Source organism: Ictalurus furcatus, chromosome 22 (assembly GCF_023375685.1).
Source record: "Ictalurus furcatus strain D&B chromosome 22, Billie_1.0, whole genome shotgun sequence".
NCBI classification, from domain to species: domain Eukaryota; kingdom Metazoa; phylum Chordata; class Actinopteri; order Siluriformes; family Ictaluridae; genus Ictalurus; species Ictalurus furcatus.
This window is the reverse complement of record NC_071276.1, coordinates 20,145,946-20,167,703: the sequence shown is the minus strand read 5'-3', so window position 1 is coordinate 20,167,703 and position 21,758 is coordinate 20,145,946. Positions and strand designations below refer to the sequence as shown.

The window sequence follows — 21,758 nt, the reverse complement described above, 5'->3', positions numbered from 1 at the left end:
ATGTCACATCTGTACTATCACATCCGTAATGTCACATCTGTACTATCACATCTGTAATGTCACATCCGTAACATCACATCTGTACTATCAAATCCGTAATGTCACATCCGTACTATCACATCTGTAATGTCACATCCGTAACATCACATCTGTACTATCAAATCCGTAATGTCACATCTGTAACATTACATCCATAATGCTGTTATATAAACCGTTATACGTATATCTGTAATATATACACAACCATCTGACTTTAAGAAATGGTTCTGTGATTATTCTCTGAAATGCAAAGTGTCTCAGTGTTGTTTATATTTTGCACCGTGGCCTTTGGGGCATGCTCTCCCCCAACCGTGTGTACGTCTACATGTCCCTTTCCACCCATCTTACTTTTTCTCAACACCTACGTCCCCACCTACCTTTGACTTTTCCACTGACCCTCAGCGCCGCATACATCACTCACGATTTCAACAGAGTCAGCGTGTTGTTTTGAAACGACGTCTTTCAGGTCATATGATGACTGTTGTTTTGTTATTGAACAATCGTAGCCGGTTTAGAACAATCTAAACAGGAAGCTTCTTGGGTCAGGCTGTTTCCTACGTGGCCCACACAGCTGTAGAGCCTTTACGAAAATATCTACGGTTAACACCACTCTCTGCCTGTGGTGCACAGAGTTAGAGTGAGACTGCCACAAAACAGCACAGAGCTTGAACAGCGTCTGATTGTCAGTTTGATTTCTTTTCTCTATCTGTAAATCAGCGAGGTCTAAAAGCGTGATACCGGGGGAAGGAGGCGCTGGGTCGGGCCGCTCCGACGTTAAGAGGTCGATGGAGAAACCTTTGAAGAAAGGCTGGCTGAAGAAGCAGAGGTCGATCGTGAAGAACTGGAAACCGTGCTACTTTGTGCTGAGAGGGAACATCCTGACGTACCACAAAGACGACAGAGAGAGCACCGTACAGGTGAGAAGTGAAATTCGGTTTTATTTCTACAGCTCTTTTAGCAATAGACTAGGATCGGAGCTTTAGGGAAATCTGGATGTAGATTTAGATCGCTAAGGAACAATCCGGAGGCGTCAGCAGAGAGGAACAATTCGCTGAAAGCGCAGGATAGGGTTCATGATCGCTGTAGCAACTCTTAAGTACAAATCCACAGTACCCAGGTGAGATGGTGCACGAGGGTGAGACTTGTTTTTGTAAGTGCACATATTTAGGGTGTTCATGTGGGACCATGCACAGCAGCAGAAGGTGAGTCATAATTGCAGAAGGGCTATCAGGATAAATCAGGCAGGTCCAGAGGGTGAGATGAGCTGCAGGTGTACATATATGTGTAACTCGAAAAAGAACAGATTATTACCCCTTGTGCGTCCTTATGGACATTTTTGTCTTATTCATTTTTACAATCTTTTATTTTGCAAACAGAATAAATTTGGCAAAAGGTGTGTATTTTTTATTGGAATTCTAATATTTGACCCTCATTCGCTTTCATAAATCTATTTTAAACTAGGTACACAGAATAGTTACTCACTCAGGACCTTAAGGACAAAAACATTCTTTCATTGAAACCCATTCAAACTGCAATATTTAATCCCCGTGACGTTTAAGCATAAAATCATGCGTTCTGTGTTCATAGGATTTTATTTTGTTGACAAGGTTTTAAGCCTCTGGGGAAAATACAAGTGCAGCTCAAAAGATTTGAATATCGTGCAAAAGTTTGTTTTTTTCCCCCATAATTTAATTCGAAAAGTGGAAATTTCATATATTCTAGATTCGTTACACATAAAATGAAATATTTCAAGCCTTTTTTAAAAAAAAATTTAATCTCGATGATTACGGATTACAGCTCACGGAAATCGAAAATCCGGTATTTATAATACAGAACTGTCGCAGTGTCGCGTTCCTAGTGTCAAGCCACTCCTGAACCAGAGATAACGTCAGAGGCGTCTCACCCGGGATAAAGAGAAAAACAACTGGACCGCTGCTCAGTGGTCCAAAATCCTCTTTCCAGATGAAAGTAAACGTTGCGTTTCATTTGGAAATCAAGGTTCCGGAGTCTGGAGGAAGAGTGGAGAGGAACAGAATCCGAGCTGCTTGAAGTCCAGTGTGAAGTTTCCACAGTCAGTGATGATTTGGGTTGCCATGTCCTCTCCTGGTGTTGGTCCAGTGTGTTTTCTCAAGTCGAGAGTCGATGCAGCGTCTACCAGGAGATTTTAGATACTTCATGCTTCATCTGCTGACGAGCTTTATGGAGATGCTGATTTCCTTTTCCAGCAGGACTCTGCACCTGCCCACAGTGCCAAAACTACAAGTAACTGGTTTATTGACTGTGGTATTACCGTACTCGATCGTCCAGCCGACTCGCCTGACCCGAACCCCATAGAGAATCTACGAGAGACACCAGACCCGACAATACAGACAAGCTGAAGACCGCTATCAAAGCAACCTGGACTTCCAGAACACCTCAGCAGTGCCACAGGCTGATCGCCTCCATGCCACGCCGCACTGATGCAGTCATTCCTGCACAAGGATTAAAACCCCGACCGAGTATCAGTGCATAAATTAACATCCTGTTCACAAGGTCCACATTTCTGTGTTATAAATTCTTTACTCTGATATTCTGAGATACTGAATGTTTGGTTTGTGAGCTGTAACCCATAATCATCCAGAATAAAACAAAAGGCTCAAAATATTTCACTTTAATGTGTAATGAATCTAGATTATATGAAAAGTTCCACGTTTTAAAATTAAATTATGGAAAAAATGAACTTTTCCACGATATAAAATTTTTCTGAGATGCAGCTGTACACGCGTTTCCTTTGTTCTGATTCTGCTGTGTTATAGAGCGCTGCAGACCAGCTGAATAAATGATTGTTATATTATAATTGTATGTGTGTGTGTGTGTGTGTGTGTGTACATGGATATCAGAGTTGTGGTGTGAGTGTGTGTACTGAAAATTTGACGTGTGTGTGTGTGTGTGAACAGTTTGAAAGAAAGAAATGATATTGTACTGGAAATCACGAATCCCGCCCCATGTGTACGAGTCACAGGAGGTTCCTGAGCTTTGAAGATTTTTGCATTATTTAAAGAAACCGGCGTTTAAAGGGTTAAAATTCTGAAAATGAATGAACGTTTGGTAATTATGATCAGAACTGGCGCTGGTAAAAAGAATCCACGTCAGTGAAAGTGGAAAAAAAAATATTTCTATGACCTCTGTGGACCTATGTGTAACTTTTTTTTCATGGACACACAAGGGTTAAGTATGCTTTTATACTGCAAGGGTGTTGTGAGAGAGTGCAGGATTCCCCTTTACCCTCAAATGCAAAGGTGTCAACATTTATGGTTAAGCTACAGCATTTGCAATTTTTGACACCTCTCTTCAGCCATGCACAAGACGCCTGAAAACGTTGCTTTTCACACACATCGAATGCAAATAAAAATAACACGGTTACCAATTCACCGAAGGGGAAAGGACGTGAGAGAAGCACGTGTTTATGTAGCAGTGGACGGATTTTCTCTAGCGTAGCCAATCCATTTACAGCATGGTTTTGGACAGACTCTAACCTGAACTCAGGGTTGAACCGGAGACTCTGGAGCAGTGAGACCGCAACGCTAACATATAACGCTGTTTTCAAATAATAGTAAATAATAATAGTATATACTGTATTATTTATTTTTATTTACAAATATTAGTAAATAATAGTGTAAGTATGTAGTATACGGTATTTCTTCTTCTTCTTCTTCTTAATAATAATAATAATAATAATAATAATAAAGGGTAGTCAATTTTAGTATAGTACAATGTAATGTAATATAGTGTAGAAATAGTAAATAGTATAAATGCAATGTAGTAAATAATAATAACAGTAATTTAGTATAGTGTACTACTACTACTACTACTACTACTACTACTACTACTACTAATAATAATAATAATATGTAATGTAGTGTAATTTAGTAAATAATAGTATAGTATAATGTAGTATTGTGTAGTAATAGAAATAATAGTAGTATAGAATAAATGCAATGTAGTAAATAATAAATCTAGTGTAATTTGGTAAATCGTATAGTATAACGTAGTACGGTGTAGTGATAGTAATACGTTATAGAGTAGTAAATAATAATCGTATAGTATAATGTAGTACGGTGTAGTGATAGTAATACGTTATAGAGTAGTAAATAATAATCGTATAGTATAATGTAGTACGGTGTAGTGATAGTAATACGTTATAGAGTAGTAAATAATCGTATACTATAATGTAGTACGGTGTAGTGATAGTAATACGTTATAGAGTAGTAAATAATAATCGTATACTATAATGTAGTACGGTGTAGTGATAGTAATACGTTATAGAGTAGTAAATAATCGTATAGTATAACGTAGTACGGTGTAGTGATAGTAATACGTTATAGAGTAGTAAATAATCGTATAGTATAACGTAGTACGGTGTAGTGATAGTAATACGTTATAGAGTAGTAAATAATCGTATAGTATAATGTAGTACGGTGTAGTGATAGTAATACGTTATAGAGTAGTAAATAATCGTATAGTATAACGTAGTACGGTGTAGTGATAGTAATACGTTATAGAGTAGTAAATAATAATCGTATACTATAATGTAGTACGGTGTAGTGATAGTAATACGTTATAGAGTAGTAAATAATCGTATACTATAATGTAGTACGGTGTAGTGATAGTAATACGTTATAGAGTAGTAAATAATAATCGTATAGTATAATGTAGTACGGTGTAGTGATAGTAATACGTTATAGAGTAGTAAATAATAATCGTATAGTATAATGTAGTACGGTGTAGTGATAGTAATACGTTATAGAGTAGTAAATAATCGTATAGTATAATGTAGTACGGTGTAGTGATAGTAAAACGTTATAGAGTAGTAAATAATCATATAGTATAACGTAGTACGGTGTAGTTATAGTAATACGTTATAGAGTAGTAAATAATCGTATAGTATAATGTAGTACGGTGTAGTGATAGTAAAACGTTATAGAGTAGTAAATAATCGTATAGTATAACGTAGTACGGTGTAGTGATAGTAATACGTTATAGAGTAGTAAATAATAATCGTATAGTATAACGTAGTACGGTGTAGTGATAGTAATACGTTATAGAGTAGTAAATAATAATCGTATAGTATAACGTAGTACGGTGTAGTGATAGTAATACGTTATAGAGTAGTAAATAATCGTATAGTATAATGTAGTACGGTGTAGTGATAGTAATACGTTATAGAGTAGTAAATAATCGTATAGTATAACGTAGTACGGTGTAGTGATAGTAATACGTTATAGAGTAGTAAATAATCGTATAGTATAACGTAGTACGGTGTAGTGATAGTAATACGTTATAGAGTAGTAAATAATCGTATAGTATAACGTAGTACGGTGTAGTGATAGTAATACGTTATAGAGTAGTAAATAATCGTATAGTATAACGTAGTACGGTGTAGTGATAGTAATACGTTATAGAGTAGTAAATAATCGTATAGTATAACGTAGTACGGTGTAGTGATAGTAATACGTTATAGAGTAGTAAATAATCGTATAGTATAATGTAATGTAGTAAGTAATCAATCCATCCATCCCGCTTATCCTACTGGGTCACGGGGAGCACGAGACGGGGTACACCGCAGGACATAATCACACACACATTCACACAAATTCATACAGTACGACATGCCAATCAGCCTACTATACAAGTCTTTGGACTGGGAGAGGAATCGAACCCCTAACCCTGGAGGTGTGAGGTGAACATGCTAACCACAAAGCCACCGTGCGCCCTGTAGTAAGTAATGTAGAGCATAATGTAATGTAGTAAATGATAGTATAATGTAGTAGAGTATCCTGTAGTAACAGTAGCAGTAGTGTACATCACCTTGGTCTCACCTGCAGGTGGTCTGGATCGTGTGTGAATGCAGTGACCACTGAAACCTCAGCTGGAGACCACTGAGTGTCCGGTGCCTTCTGACCAGACAGCTTTTTAGGGGATTTATCTTTATTTTTATCTCACCTGACATGCAAACGTGTATATTATAGAAACCTGAGCCGAGCCTTGAACCGAAGACGACATCTTTAGATAGAGACACTTGCTTGCCAGCTCACTGAGCCACCTGAGTTTTCCTGACACTCGTCCTTCACTTGTGTCTGAAGCGTTTTCTCTGTATATATTTATGGCGTTTTTGGTAGACGCCCTTATCGACTTACATTTATCTCATTTATACAACTAAGAATTAGAGGGTTAAGGGTCTTGCCCAAGGGCCCATGAGTGGTATCTTGGCAGTGCTGGGGCTTGAACTCCTGACCTTCTGATCAGTGACCCAGGGCCTTTAACCACTGAGCCTCCACTATCCCTGTATCTAGTTCTGGTGAAGTGTAAGATTGCAGTTGGCTCGACTGTACACGTCCACCCTCTGTGGAGTGATGCTACAGGTTTGACTCTTGCCTGGGAAACAGATGCTCCTCCGTTGCTGTGGATTTAAGGAGCAAAGCCAGAAAATATTTCCAAATATAACAGCATCCGGTTTGATCCTGAGCTCGGGTTACTGTCTGTTCCACCACCACCCTGACCACCGTGACCAAGACCAGGAGCACTTACTGAACATTATGTATGAATGGACATGTCTGTGTCACTGTCTTTACCGGTGTACATCTTAAAAGCTGAGTTAATGCGAGACCTAGGTCACATGCAGTCACATTACCGAGGACAACTGAGGGACTCGTACACAACTATTACAAAAGGTGCACACTTTCACTGACGCTCAAGAGGGCAATATGTTGCATTAAGAGCCAGGGGGGTGTAAACTTTTGAACAGGATGATGGGTGTAAATTGTTATTATTTTTGTCTTTTGGGAAACATGTCAATATCTTACGTAGTTTCTGAAAGGCGGTACTAAATGAAAAAAAAAAAAAGAATTTTAAACAAAATAATAATTTACACCGATCTTCCAGTTCAAAAGTTTACACCCCCCTGGATCTTAATGCATCGAGTCGCCTTCTTGAGCATCAGTGAATGTTTGCATCTTGTGTAATAGTCGTGTACGAGTTCCTCGGTCGTCCTCGGTGTGAAAAGACGGATCTGAACATCATATAGTCGATGTTGGAAAGGGCTGAAATACGCAGAAGATGCCAGAAAAGTAAAGAACGTGCAGGACCTGGAGGATTTTTCTGAAGAACAGTGTGGGGTTTAACTTCTCAGGACAAACAAGGGACTCGTGAAGAACTCTCACACAACATAAACACATCGTGTCGTGGATCATCCAGGTAACGACACACGGGGTTAATAATCCAGCGATTTGCAGATCACCTCAACTGTATAATTTATCATTTCTAACATACAATTCCAACTTCAAACACCTACCTGAGCCTAACACCGTGACATCGTACTGTATCCCGAGGATGGACGTGATGGAGCTGCGACTATTTTTAGCTCTACACGTGAGAGACACTGCAACGCGTAGGACTTGTTCATTAATAATTAATAACCGCAGAACCATAATTTCATTATAGCGTCCTAGCACGTCCCGAAGAATTATATTCTTCTCGTACCACAGAGATCTGCTGACGCTCGCAATGTTTTTATTAATTAAATAACGTCACGTTGTACTTTTTTTTTTCCATTTATAGTTACATTTAATGTTGTGGAAGGTCCATGAAACCACTGAGTTCCTGTTCTCACTTCTGTTATCGCAGCTATAAACAGTCATTCCCTCACCAGCATCTTTTATCTCTCTCTTTAAAAAAAACACAGATTTTCAGCTGATTGTTACAAAGCGCATTAATAACCTAGAACCATGGTTCTCAAAGTGGGGTCTGTAAAACACAGCTGGGCTGTTTGGTAAATTCCTTCTTACAGTTTTATTATGAAACAAAATGATTGTTATTATTATTACGCTCGATTTTGCAGTGGCTTTTAAAAAAAACCCCAAAAAAACCCATACCTGCAGTCTTTCTCAGCGGTGTTTGTTGGTAAATGAAACCTTTTAGCTGTACTCATGCTCGACGCACGTGGATCGAAGAGGGCTTTGGCCGAACGCACGTTGCGATGACGTCACACGACGCGTCTCTGCCCAATTCTGCAGAAAACCTGCGGTGATTTTTTAAAAAAAATGTCAAGCTCCGAATAAAGTTTTCGTGATTTTGCGTTCATGTCCATGATCGCAAACTCATGGAATCCTCGAGGGACGGATTATTAGAGATTATTATAAGTTGGAAGAGTCATTTAATTCGAATTTTAAAATTTGAATCCAAAACCTTAATACCTCACAAATTTATTCGCATTTTAATCATTAAAACAGTTCAGGAATAAAATTTTTAAAAAATAATAAAAAAAAAACCCACTCCATGGCACCAATGAATAGACACATATTTTATTATACACATGTAGATAATGAGGCTAATATTTGAAAAGCTGGATCGTGTTCAATTTTTTAATGAGTTTATTCTTAATGAATTCATTTAAAGTCAATGGTTGCAAAAAAAAAAAAAAAAAAAGATCACAATCCAGCACTTCAGCTCGAGAAGATCGATTTCAGACAGTGATGCTGATTGTTGTCTGAATTTATAGAGTTATATCTCTGAGTCATGACTTTTTAAAAATCTTTCATTTCAGGGAACGATACCGCTGGGGGCCAGTCAAGTGAACGAGCTTCCCACAAACACAGATGACAAATTCATCTTCGAGATCATTCCACGTAAGCGCTTTTTCCCTCCCCACCTCCATCTCTTGTACTAGATCTATGACAGATCACTGACCTGATTTAGCTGCGTTTAATACACTCTCATACACTCAGGGTACTCTGAGGGTGTTAAAGCATAAAGTCCACTGACCTGTCACTCGCAGTAACTCACATTTAACTGGTTTTCCCATTACACAACAATCCTTTTTTAGTGCTTTTGCTCAGTAATGAGTTTATTCAGAGCTGGAGGAAATGAGACTTGTGATGTACCAGACTATATTTCACACATACGCAGTACATACTGTATTCAGACCTTTATATTTAATCACTTTTATCCACACTCGAGTATAATCCCAACATCATTACGGGTTTAGGAACTTGATTTAAAGTCCAAAAGTGAAGGTGTATTAAAGTATTATATAAAGGTTTTTGGTTAAACTTCAAGTGATGCTCTTTGCAAAAATTCTCAAAAATTTAGTTACGGGTGTAAGTGTATTAAAAATGAACGTAGCTTTTTATTATTATTTATTTATTTATTTAAAAAATTTTTTATAAAAAGGACAGATCATGATCATGGCTCTTAAAACAAGAACATACGGAATATTTACTACCAATTCGTGCTCGCACTGTGGCATCGTGGAACGTTATAGCAGCTATAAACAGTCGTTCCCTCACGAGCCTCAATTTTTTCTCTCTTAATAAGACAAAAAAAAAACCAAACAAAAAAAAAAACAACCCCACGTAGATTATCAACCGACTGTTACAAAGCACTGACATCAGAGACGCCTTCCGTAAATGTTCGATAAAACAGAAAACTTCACCATATCATTACATACGATTACCTCCGGCGTACACGCCCCGGTGGACGAGCTGCTCCTAGAACAGACCAGAAACGAGAACATATCAGAACTAGCTCGAGGGCGCTCTTCAGAAAGTCTTTATATTCCACACTTTATAACAATGTACACGCTATTCCTGACTCCTGGAGTGTGTTCTGTATGCAAAGTAACACGCAATATATTGAGTCCTTATACATATAGATATTTAATGTGTATTATATGTATATAGAAGTATTTTACATGTATTCGGGGGTGGGGGGTGGGGGGTTGTGCCTTCTACGGTATGACTTTTACACATTTAGAGTGTATTTTACATGCAGGAAAGTAAATGTAATGTATGTTTAATATTTTATCTAAGACAAAAGTCCTATGTTTGTGTCCTGTGAGCAGACTGCGCTGAAAAATGTCCTGTTCATGTGTAATTTATGCTACAACACTATACATTCATGTTCCCAGAGGAAAGATGATTAAATCCACAAAAGACCCAGTGAGAGACTCAGAAACGGGAGAGTTTGGTGCTTTTTGTCTGAGAGTGTACAGTATGTACTGTGCTACAGAGTTGTGTGTGTGTGTGTGTGTGTGTGTGTGTGTGTGTGTAGGAAGTAATGGGGACCGGGAGCGTGATGGCTGTGTTCTCATGGCAAGCAGTCAGAGTGAGATGGAGGACTGGGTGCGACTGATTCGCCGGGCCATCGGAGCTCAGAGCAGCGGAGGTACTGCACACACACACACACACACACACACACACACACACACGCACGCACACGCACACACTATACAACACCACTCTGTTTGGGGTCCTAACACACCAGGTTCTCAGTGTCTCACAGCTCTTCTGACCTGGATTAGGTGTGCTGTCACCACAAGGACCTGCATTCACAGGAAACATTTCTCCATATGCGTTCTTATGCGATCTCGCGTCCTTGTGAACTCGAACGCAAGAAATTATATGTTTATATATAAATAAAATTAAATAAAGTCTTTATAACCATATTGTCTGTTTAGAGAAGGACCTCAAGTCTCAGGTGCCCCTGGAGCAGAGAGGTTTAAGGGCCTTGCTCAAGGCCGACACCTTGGCAGCGCTGGGGCTTGAATCCTCGACCTTCTGATCAGTAACCCAGAGCATTAACCGCCAAGCCTCCCCCTGACAATACTGCCTCCTTCCTCCGCACATGATGTCCTGAAATTCATAATGAAAGTAACACATTGAAACATCGCCGCAAAAGTCCTTATAAATGCAACCGTTAATGACGAGGACGGAGGTGAAGTGGCTGGTTTCAGTGTTTGGTTTCGTATGAGCTCGTTCTGCCTTTCTGAGGATGTAATGACACAAAGATGGCCGAACTCCATTTTTGTTTTGACAGGGAAATAAAACAGTAATATAAAAAAAAACCCTCTGAAATGTTGACTTTAAATATGCAAATGTCAAGCAAAAACAATACGCACGCTAACAAAGAGGTAAGAAATAACAGGTGAGACTGCTAGAGGAAGCTATGACCATATAAGGAAAACAAGACTCAGGTCAGACATCACGCATCCTTCTTGGTCAATCAAAAAGAGCTGGAATTGTAAAGTAGAACTGAAATAAACGTCCTTGATGTTGAGTCGTTGTATTGGTCATAACGTGACGGTCATTTCCTGTGGAATCATGCTGCTCGAGGAGTTCTTTCCAAATGGGTTTTTCATGAGGAATGGGATGAGTTTTATACTTTGTAATTTAACATCGTAAAAATACAGTAAGATCACGGCAAGGAAAGACTTCATCTTCATACAGGAGATATATAAATCTCAAGGATTATAGATATATTTTTTAATATTAACATTTAAAAATTGGTCATGTCTTCAACAAAGAAAGGAGCAGTTATTCCAGGACACCAGCCTGATACGACACAAGCAGTAAAACACTCCATTTTGGGTGAGGTGATGAAGCAGGGTTGATTCGTTTCCGATAACAGCATGCCCCAAAGTGTTTCACTCCATAAAACAGCTTAACCTCTGACACTGGAGACTCCTTCCATAAATACAGAAAACGTCACCGTGTTAACGATTACGTACGTTTTTAAATCCGTTCATTTGTCACGTCCGGTGTACACGTCCCTGTGAACGAGCCGTTACTATAGGAACGATAACGTATCAGAACGAGGGCATTGATATGAACCGTCGCTACCGTCAGAGCCGCTGTTCGAGAAAATTAATCAACACCTTCTGACCAATCAGAGTCCAGAATTCAACAGCGCTGTGGTTTTGTTTTCAGTGTTCGGGAAGGGTCTGGCGGACATCATGGCCTACGAGAAGAAGCTCGGGCCTCGCTCCGTGCCCATGCTGGTGGAGAAGTGCGCCGAGTTCATCAGGGAGCACGGGCTGGACGAGGAAGGCATCTTCCGTCTGCCTGGGCAGGAGAACCAGGTCAAACACTTCAGAGAGGCTTTCGATGCTGGAGAGAGACCTTCATTTCCTGCGTAAGTCCTGCAGTTAAAACATTTTCTTTGGTTGAATTCTTAACAAAGTGTGAAACCCTGCTTTTGGAACTTAAGAGCCCTTAATCATCCAAGGAACCCTTGAAGAACCCTTTCAAATAGGGCACACATACTCTAAATGATTGCTAATTTTTTTTCTTCTTTGTACCTGTCAGCTGCTTTGTGGTACTTGGAACATGAAAAGGGTTGTTAAGGGTTCCTCATGGGTCCGACAGGAAAGCACTGTGTTGTGTGGTTCTGTCAGTAAGAACCTCTTCATTTTGTTCCTCAGAGCAACAATCAGGTAAAAACAAACTCTCGTCTGCCTGGACTGTTCCTCACCACTTCATGTGATGTGACACACCTTTTACGGTATAGAAAGTTCATTTCCTGGTTTGCTGATGACAATGTCATTTTCGCTCTTCGTCAGTGAAAGGCTTTGATGTATGAAAACCAGGAAATTAGCACGTTCTCTACAGCTAACGTCGTTCAAACCTGCTTTCTCCGGTGACAGACTGCAAACGCAAAAAAAATCAAATAAATAAAACCGCAGTACAGGAAGACGTTCTAAATGAATTGGGGTGTTTTCTTGTCAGATAGATTTGCACGGTTTTCAGATGTCGCTTATAAAGAGGTTTTAATAGCTGTGTGTTCTAGGCTCATCTTAAAATGCAGGAATCGACCGTACGGGGAAAACGCCGCGAGAAAACGTTTAGAAATGTTCACAGCTTCAGGACGCAGCGAGTGTGAACTGTCTGCCATGGAAAGTGAGACGGAGACAGATTTCGATTATTTTTTCAAAGAAACCTGCTACACATCAGATCTGTGGTTCAACCACATCCTGTCCTAAGTGAGGTGAAGCTTCCATCATTACTGAGCACACACACGCACACACACGCACACACCCCTACGCATTAGGGATGCAATGCAATGACATGCTCTGTATGTGTCTTGTGGTCCAAATATTCATATCAGTATCTGTATTCAGCTTTAAACCTGAAGTGGGTGTGGCCTAAGCTGGAATTCTTTTTTACTCAGATATATATGTTGGTGTGTGTGTGTGTGTGTGTGTGTGTGTGTGTGTGTGTGTGTGAATTCTGGTTCCTCAACCTTCAGCTACATCAAACCAGTTCATAACTGATCTGAACTACAGAGTTAATGGATTCTATTTTCCAAAACAGGAACAAACTGAATGAATGAGTATAAAGAAAGGATGAATGAATGAACGAATGAATGAATACTGTAAATGCACTGAGCGGCGCTGTACGCTCATGTCAGTGTTAATGAACGTGCTCTTCGTTGGTCCTGCACGGTCGTGCCCACACGAAACCAAGAACCTTGCACGTGTTTGTCTTTTTCTGTCGCGTCTCACAGAATCTAGTCACAACCAGATGCTCTGGGAACTTTTCCAGAAAACTTCCAATAAAATGAATAACGCGCCCCCTATTCGTACCTGTAGTGGTATTTGTTTAGAACACATTGTCTGTTCATTCCGAGCAACGTATTTGGCTAATGTGATCCCACAGAAGCCAATCCCAGATGAATGAATGAATTAAGATGTGTGAAATTCAGCATTCATGTGCATTCAGGATCAGGACATAGAAATGCCATAGGGGACAAAACTCGAAAACAAACTACACTCTTCGCTGAACGTATTCGAAAACGCAAACATAATCGCTCTGAATTGTTCCAGAGCGTGAACGTTATTCTAAATACTGCGGAACCGGTTAATAATTATTATTTCTAAATCCACCCCAGTGTGATTCCGAGTGAGTGACGCCTAAACCTCACATTTCCTCAACAGGACTAAATTTCTATTGAGAATTCGTCATTTCCTGCCTGGCTACAGGAAGCACGGACGTGACACAGCCAGTGTAGAAAGTAGTTGAAATGTGTGATGAAAATGTTTTTTTTTAAAAATAATAAATACATACGTTTCTGGTTAAATGCAATGTTTGGTTTTATTTATATCCAGACTTCCTGTGAGCAGCGTAGACTATTAAACGCTGTATAAAGAACTTTATTAAATACTCTTTTCTGGTTTCCAAGGAAAACGTGGGGGGAAAAAATAGTTGTAATCCGTCTTCAGGATAATCCACATGACTGAAAAAAAAATAATCTGACCTTCTTGCTTATCCTGCAGTGATACGGATGTCCACACGGTAGCGTCTTTACTCAAGCTGTACCTGCGCGAGCTGCCTGAGCCGGTAGTGCCCTGGACTCAGTATCAGGACTTCCTGGACAGCAGCGTGATGCTGGACGCCACGACAGCAGAGGTGAGACGCAGCCCGGCATCGTTGCCTCCGTACCGCGTTATTAATGATCTAGTACTAATGAATCCCAGATAACTGGAACTGCACGGGTTCTGAAACGCTGAGACGCTTCCTACATCACAAGTCCAGTCTTAAATCAGTGAAGCTAGACATTTAGACATTTAGTGAAGGTCGGTGGTTCTTGGACACATCGGTGCGTCTGTTCAGTCACAATATCTTTATCGTTTGAAGCAGTACAAACCTCTCGTAACGGTGTGCGACGTTTTAATACCTTTAATAGCAAGGTGTTTCCTTCACAGGGGAAGGAGAAGCTGGAGAAACAGATCAGCCTGCTTCCTAAAGCCAACTACAACCTCCTGAGTTATATCTGCAGGTGAGATCACATGCACATGAAGCAGTATAGCTCATAGTGTGATTGAATTAATGATTTATTTATTACTTTATTAGACGTTGCGCGGGAAAGCGTGCAGAATGACCTGTATCAGAACGATGGCACTAAGGCGTGGCACCGTCGCGTTAGGAACAGGATGAAGCTGCTGTCGCTGTTTGTTCCTTTAAGCTCTGAATGGATTTTTGGATATTTTGGTTCCTACAGGTTCCTGTTTGAGGTGCAGCAGCACTCGAAGGTGAATAAGATGAGCGTGGAGAACCTGGCCACGGTGATGGGGGTGAACCTGTTCAAACCGCAGGTGGAGGACGCGTTCAGCATGATGAAGGGTGAGCTGTTAGAGCAGCTTGGGGTGAATAATAATAATAATAATAATAATAATGATGAGCTTCAGAGTGGTGTGTTCGGTCTAACGTTGAGAGTTTGAAAACCAGAGAACAAAAGAAATGGCACCTTATTGATCAGAGTGACACTACCCACTCGTTCAGTTGTTTCAGAAAAAAGCACGCGCTAGCCTCCACCCCCTCCACCCCGTCACTTCCTGTATCCTGTGCTATCAGATGTCGGATTGGTGCGTTGTTGTTGTTTTTATTGATCGGTATGATTAAATGAGCACGGTATCGGAGTATCCGTATCGACCCGCCCCTAATTTCAACCTTCAGATCTTTTGTATTTGACGTACACGACGCATTCCGAAAAACACCACGTGCGCCTCACGAAGTTCTCATAAGGTGTTAATAATAAACGAATAATAAAAGATCAACTGAATCGTTTCACTCCTACTGCAAGAGAATTCCAACATCATTCGCACACTATCTGTTAACGGTAATATAACTTCTTTTCTTTTTTTTTTTTTTAAACTTACCGCTTTATTTTTTTCCTCCGTGGTTGCTGTTTGGAAAGTGACTAGGCCATAAGTCCTCTAAAAAAATATTTTAAAAAAGTCAGAAATATAACAAGAAGGCTTGTCCAGAAGTTGAATTAAGTACATGGGTACACTGCGAGGTCAAAAATACATTTAAAAATAAAAAATTAACAGGAATTTGACACTGAAATGTCATGAAAAATAAAATTTGTTTAATCAGTTTAAAAGCTCACTTATTACACTGTTATAGTTCTATTAAACTATTTCTCATGCAGAAATTATTATTATTATTATTATTATTATTATTATTATTATTATTTAGATTTAGATTTAAATATAATTAGTAAATAAAGCTATCCAGGTTAGTTTATAATCTTACCAGCAGCTTTCAAGCTTTACAGCGCCATCTTCTGGACATCAATATTAACCCTTTTACCGTCTACGCTTCACTATAAGCAGTGTTCAGATGTCCTGATGTTCCTGATGTTCCTGATGTTTTACACCAATCTTTCTCTATCCTGGCCCTGTGTTTTCCCTGACTTCTTAATTAGACTATGAGCAAAAATGTCCATGATTGAGAAACTGGAAGCTGTTAACTATCTAATTATTTATCAGTTACATTCTGATGCTTGGTTGGGTTTATTTTATATTTAGTTTTGGATCAGATCTGAGATATTGCTTACAGATACTACACATACACTCTTCACAGGGACCCCGATGATCCAGAAGGTGATGACGGTGATGATCAGGCACCACGAGTTGCTCTTCCCTGCTGTTAAAGACGCTGCTCCGTCTCCTGCTCCTGCCAAGAAGCTGAAGAGCAAAAAAGCAGCAAATCCTCGCAGTTTCGTGGGCTGGGAGTCTGCAGAGGTAGTGCATTCCATTTACTGGAAGTAAACGAATCATAGTTCTACTTTAGTATATTCTCTACATGACAGATTTATTTATAATCAGTGTACACACCAAACCTCAAAACCAGAAAAATGATGCCTTCAAAAAAGAAAAACCAACAACCTACGGTTAAGACACTTCCTGTTAGTAACCCAAATCATCTACACCAGCATGAATAACAAATAGATATGTACCACATAAAAATCATAACAGTTCAGTTATATTATTCCCAAGTTTTACTTTTAACCATTAAAAAAATATACCTTGTTTATAATTTTTTGTCTTCTTTCACTTTGCTTTCAAACTGATGGCTAAATGAATTTATACCACAGCGCTGTTGAGTCCTGGCTCCTGATTGGTCGGATGGCGTTGATTGAGTTCTATAACAGCAGCTCTGACAGTAGTGTAGGTTTATATAAATGCGCTCGTTCGGATACGTCATCGTTTCTATAGTAACAGCTCGTTCACAGGGACTCGTACGGCGGACGCTCCTCTGATTATAACCGGAGTTTAAAAACGTGTGTAATCTTTGATATGGTGAAGTTTTCTGTGAGGAGACATTTATTTAACATTTATGGAAGGAGTCTCCAGTGTCAGTGCTTTGTAACGGTCCAAAAACAGTAAATATATATAGGCTGGTGAGGAACTGATTTGTTTCGTAGACATTTCACAACGTTAAATGTAACTATATGTGTGTAATATTTTTAATTAAAAAAAACAAACATTTTAATCCTTGGTAAATTCATGTTGTATAAGAGGAGCACTTCAGGACATGCTGTTACAGGACACTAATCAACTTTGGAGTGGAGACAGTAACTCTGCTCCATCGCACCATGCTGTTGTCCTGAACCGTTCTCATTGGTTGCTTATCACGTTCACGTTCTCTTCCTCCGCTCACCCTGTCTTCTTCTTCCTAAGTGCGACATGTCGTCCTTGTCCGAGTCTCCAGAAGAAGAGGAAGTAGACGCGTTTGAGGCCGAGAGGTCAGCATCAAATGCTGCTACTTCTTCTTCGTCCTCTACGTCCCCCGCATCCCCGCCTCCGGTGGACACGCTGAGTACGAGCCCGAGGAAACGTACGCAGACTCTGCCCAGCTTGGGTGGCATGCCTGGGTTTAGACCATCCCGAGAACCATCCTGGGAGCGCTGGAGCTATCTGCAGGAAACCTTGGACGAGAAGGACGAGAAGACGTTCTCCGAGGACATCTTCAAGATCCTGGACCTTCAGAAGGTGACGCTTTTTCCAGAAAGGCAGAACAGCAATGGGAGAGATGAAGGGAAGGAGGCCACTCAGGAAAGGAGGAGTAGCAATGGTGCGGTTAAACCCGCAGAGCTTCCGCAGTTGAAAGTTGAACCTCAGGCCAAGCCCAAAGAGAACTCGAAGCAGAGTTCAACGTCTCTGAGCAGGGAGGAGATTGTGAAACAGCAGCCACAGAGTGTTACCCAGAAACAGGGGGACAACACGACGGACCAGCAGCAACTTATTACCAGGTTTGATCTGAATTCTTTAAGCTCATAGTTTTAAGGTTTCCTCATTCCAAACATGCCTGACACACAGCATGCAGGGGTCAATAATAGGTCTGTTGACACAGGAACCTTTACAGGAACCAAAGAACTTTCTCCCACCAGAGAAACCTGGACCGATTTAAGGTCCTGGCCTGTAGGAAGAGTTTCCACAAGCTTCATAGCATGATCGAGGCTCGTCCATGGCATTTAAAAACCAGCATTTAGCGAACACGCCTGTCTAGAAAGCGTTTTTATACCCGTGGCGAGACGAAAACATCACAGAACTGTTCAGAACAACAAACCTACTCGATGTTTCCTGTCTTTGGTTCTGCAGTTTAAAGACCTGTCTTTAAACACGTCCCGACACTTCACATTAAGGACATCTTTCCTTGTGTTTATTAAAAATATAAACATTTATAAACTGTATTATTTCAACTTCCATTAAGGGTCAGTTAAAGGCCACAACCCTTGTGAAGACCAAACCAAACCAAAACCAGGAACATTTTTAGGAACTGTGTAGTTCTTGTTCCTCAAAAGAGTTGAAAACCTGTTAGGAATCATGTCAGTTAATCCAGTCACCTGACTATCGCTCACACTGCACTTTACACGGTGGTGAAACTCACATGAGAAAAGTGAGCACCATGTAACGATACCTCGCAACACAGGTGCTTATACGCTACAAGATCTAACAGCACAGGTGCTCATACAGTGTGATATCTAATCACGCTTACCTCCATCACCTGGCTGTTTTTCTCCTGGATTCTCAGAATAGTACACGAGAAACCCTGATTATTAACTGTTACTGTACAAATGCTAACTCCAACAATGTTCTAATGCGTGTGTGTGTGTGTGTGTGTGTGTGTGTGTGTGTGCTTTTCAGTCTCCAGCAGACGAACAAGGAGCTGAGCGCGACCGTGGCCAAGCTCCAGTCAGCACTGGAGGTGGAGCGTCGCTGTAAAGCCGCTCTGGAGATTTTGTTGCGTAACACCGAGCGCAGCAGAAACGAGGCCCTGATACGTAACGAGCAGCTGGACCGCGAGATCCAGGCGTTCATCAGTAAAGCCAAACCAATGTGAACACACGCTCGGACAGCCGACCAGGTGACTCCCACGTGAGGACGGATCCATGCAGTCTGATCCGATATGGAACTTCTATTGGGTTTACTAACCATCCGGCTATTTATTTCCAAAGGATATTTGAAATGCCTATTTAAACATAGATGACGGACAATAATATATGAAACAATAGTGTTTTTTCATTAGGTAATAAATATCGTATCCTCACAGCGAGGTAAAATGTTATCTTGCCATATCAGTGGATTTATTATCGGCTGGTACCGATACATGCTCGGGAAACGATGCTTCTCTGCCGTTTGTATTGTAGAAATTTACATTTGCCACCGGACGAAGGCACAAAAGGTTGAACGATGACAAAAATCTCGTTGTAATGAGACTGCTGACGGTGAGAGAGAATATTAACGGACTTACGGTGTTTTAGAATTTGCTTTTTAAGCCATTTCTTCCCAAAATACAACGCAAGCTCTCTACGGTGCCTGTTGATCTTCGACGGAATCGAATAGAGAAGTATGTTTGTTTTTGGATGTGCTGCGACCAGAAACTTTGTTCTTTAATCTCAGAATAAATTTCTAATAAAATTCATTTCACTGCGTGGATGATGTCGTCGTGTCATAAATCACAGACTCCCGATAAACCAGTACCATGCTATCAATGTTCACACTGGAGGGCCCTGAAAGTTTTTCATCATATATGACACAGCTATGACCAGTTAGCATGGAATTAATGGGGTTTTTTTTCTTCACACAAACCAGTTAGCTAGCAGGAATTCATTTTGGGTGAAGCGATGTTCTTGGTGCTTAAAAGGTAAACGCTGAATGTCTCAAAGTGTTTCACAAATTTCTCTACAACTGGGCGCATGCTTCATTTGTTTTGTAAAGCAGTGCGTAAATGTTTTCGTAGGCCCAAACGAACTAAACATTCCAAACAGATTTACAAGAGCTTTAGCAACACTGGTCTTCTTCACTCATTACAGCTCATTTGCATTTAGCGACGCCCACAAAACTCCATAAAAGGTAAAGACACATAGTCAAAGATAGGACTCGCGCAAAACTTTACTGAGACAGGTTAGTCTCGACATGTAAAAATAAAAGTTCAGAGCATGCTTAATATGTATACGTTGTCATTTCTGCCTCTAATTTTGCTAGCATCTCATGGTAAGAAATATGAAGACTGCCTGGAGATTGGAGATTGCGTGTGAGCGAGGGAACGAGTATAAAAGGTTATCGCACGACTCGAAACAAACAATGAAAAACACGGGGAAAGCATTACGTAAGCAAGGATGTTAGTGGGATGTCTGAGAACTGTCATGATGATTGAAAAACAAAAGACACGGATCCAGACCCAGAGGTGTGGAGGATGTCCCTCTTGAGATCAATAAGAAAACATCCACTGCTCTGTTGACAATCTGTGGTTGGGCTGGCTGTGACGCAGAGTCGAGATAGTTCTGGAAGGCTTGAGGCTCGAACAAGAGCTTTCTGGATCAGTCAAGTTCGGTTAACATGACAGCTGCAATCTGTGGTATTCCGTGTCACCAGACAAAGGAAAGCAGGAATGTTGGGGGGAAAGAAAAAGGAAGGCAAGAGGAATGTTGGAACAATTGGTCACTAGGTCATACTTCTCCTACACACCCTCTTAAGGGTCTATCGTTTTGACTCCTGACCTTGTGCGTCATTTCTAATCATTCACACGTAAGGCAGCGTCGGCATATCTGATCCTCAGGGTAGACCTTTGCTTCATTAAGTGCTGGTTCCCACATTTGCCACTGATTTGAGAAAGTCTTGCTAATAACCAAGTTTCTACATACTTAAACTTGGACTAGGTGATCCTAAAGCTGCTCCCAAATCAGTAGAAAGTGGTGTGCCACTGTTCTGTGCCTTGGAGAATTCAAACTACGTGAAGCATCCTGGCTGGACGAGGGCTGATTTTGACAAACCGAGTGTTCTCTCGACTACAAGGTCTTGTCAGTCCCTGGACGGTTGTGATAAGGGTTTCCCAGCACTTCCGGAAGTGCTGTTCGTTTGACGTGTAAGTGCAGAACAACACTCGTTGCTGAGGGTCTGATCCTTTGGGAGACCCCGCTTGAACAACCAAGCACTGATAGGGCACTAAAGACATTAAAAACCTTGCACAGTAAAATGTATGTGATTTTGCAACAGTAGATGGATAGGAGAAACTATTTTTACGTAGTGAAATGTAGCAAATCATCCCTAATTTTCAAAAGTAACTGCAGTTGGAGGATTAAGAAGAAACTTTAGGACAACACCACAGAAATATGCAATACTTAACCTAGGGGTTTTGGAACAAACGCCCCCAAGCCTTGACCACCCTGCATTTTCAGATATAATTTTGAACATTTTTGGCTGTCGAGTTGTGCGACTGAGTCTTCTCAGTTCTTCATTCTAATTTTCAGCTGACTTTTACACACACTCATCACCCTTAAAATGATATCAAAGCAGATGGTCCTCACACCCCGTTTCATTTAAATGACCTTGTTTTGCTCATTTGTGGACACATCTCTGTCCTATCCATGTGAAAAACAACAAATAAAAAGTAGCAGGCCTCAACAACTTTGTCTGAAAGAAATGGTCAGTGAAATGGTGGTTCATCACTAGAAGCACACCAATGGGAAAAATAAATAAACAGTAGGCCCAAGTCTCTTCCCTGGCTCACCCACCCAAACAAAAAAACCCCGGCTTCTGCTGGTATCAGAACAATGTTTACAAAGTCCTCATTAAGGAAAGAAAGTAGATAACAGCACATACACACACACACACACAC

General features: G+C 40.5%; 1 protein-coding gene across 1 annotated transcript; it reads left to right on the top strand.

The window, feature by feature from the left end:
- The first annotated feature begins 670 nt into the window (after positions 1 to 670).
- On the top strand, positions 671 to 19,572 carry arhgap25 (Rho GTPase activating protein 25). The gene is made up of 10 exons (XM_053654279.1): positions 671 to 956; positions 8,621 to 8,702; positions 10,126 to 10,239; positions 11,781 to 11,985; positions 14,126 to 14,258; positions 14,555 to 14,628; positions 14,851 to 14,972; positions 16,218 to 16,378; positions 17,318 to 17,889; positions 18,785 to 19,572. The coding sequence occupies exons 1-10, from the start codon at positions 825 to 827 to the stop codon at positions 18,978 to 18,980; spliced, it is 1,791 nt and encodes a 596-aa protein (XP_053510254.1). The 5' UTR covers positions 671 to 824; the 3' UTR covers positions 18,981 to 19,572.
- Positions 19,573 to 21,758: the final 2,186 nt, after the last annotated feature.

What these genes read in the sequence shown, in the direction of transcription:
- arhgap25 (XM_053654279.1), top strand. Translation starts at nt 825, where the DNA reads ATGGAGAAACCTTTGAAGAAAGGCTGGCTGAAGAAGCAGAGGTCGATC. An exon ending in CGCGTTCAGCATGATGAAGG is followed by an intron (nt 14,973 to 16,217) that starts GTGAGCTGTTAG and finishes CACTCTTCACAG; the next exon opens with GGACCCCGATGATCCAGAAG. An exon ending in CAGCAGCAACTTATTACCAG is followed by an intron (nt 17,890 to 18,784) that starts GTTTGATCTGAA and finishes TGTGCTTTTCAG; the next exon opens with TCTCCAGCAGACGAACAAGG.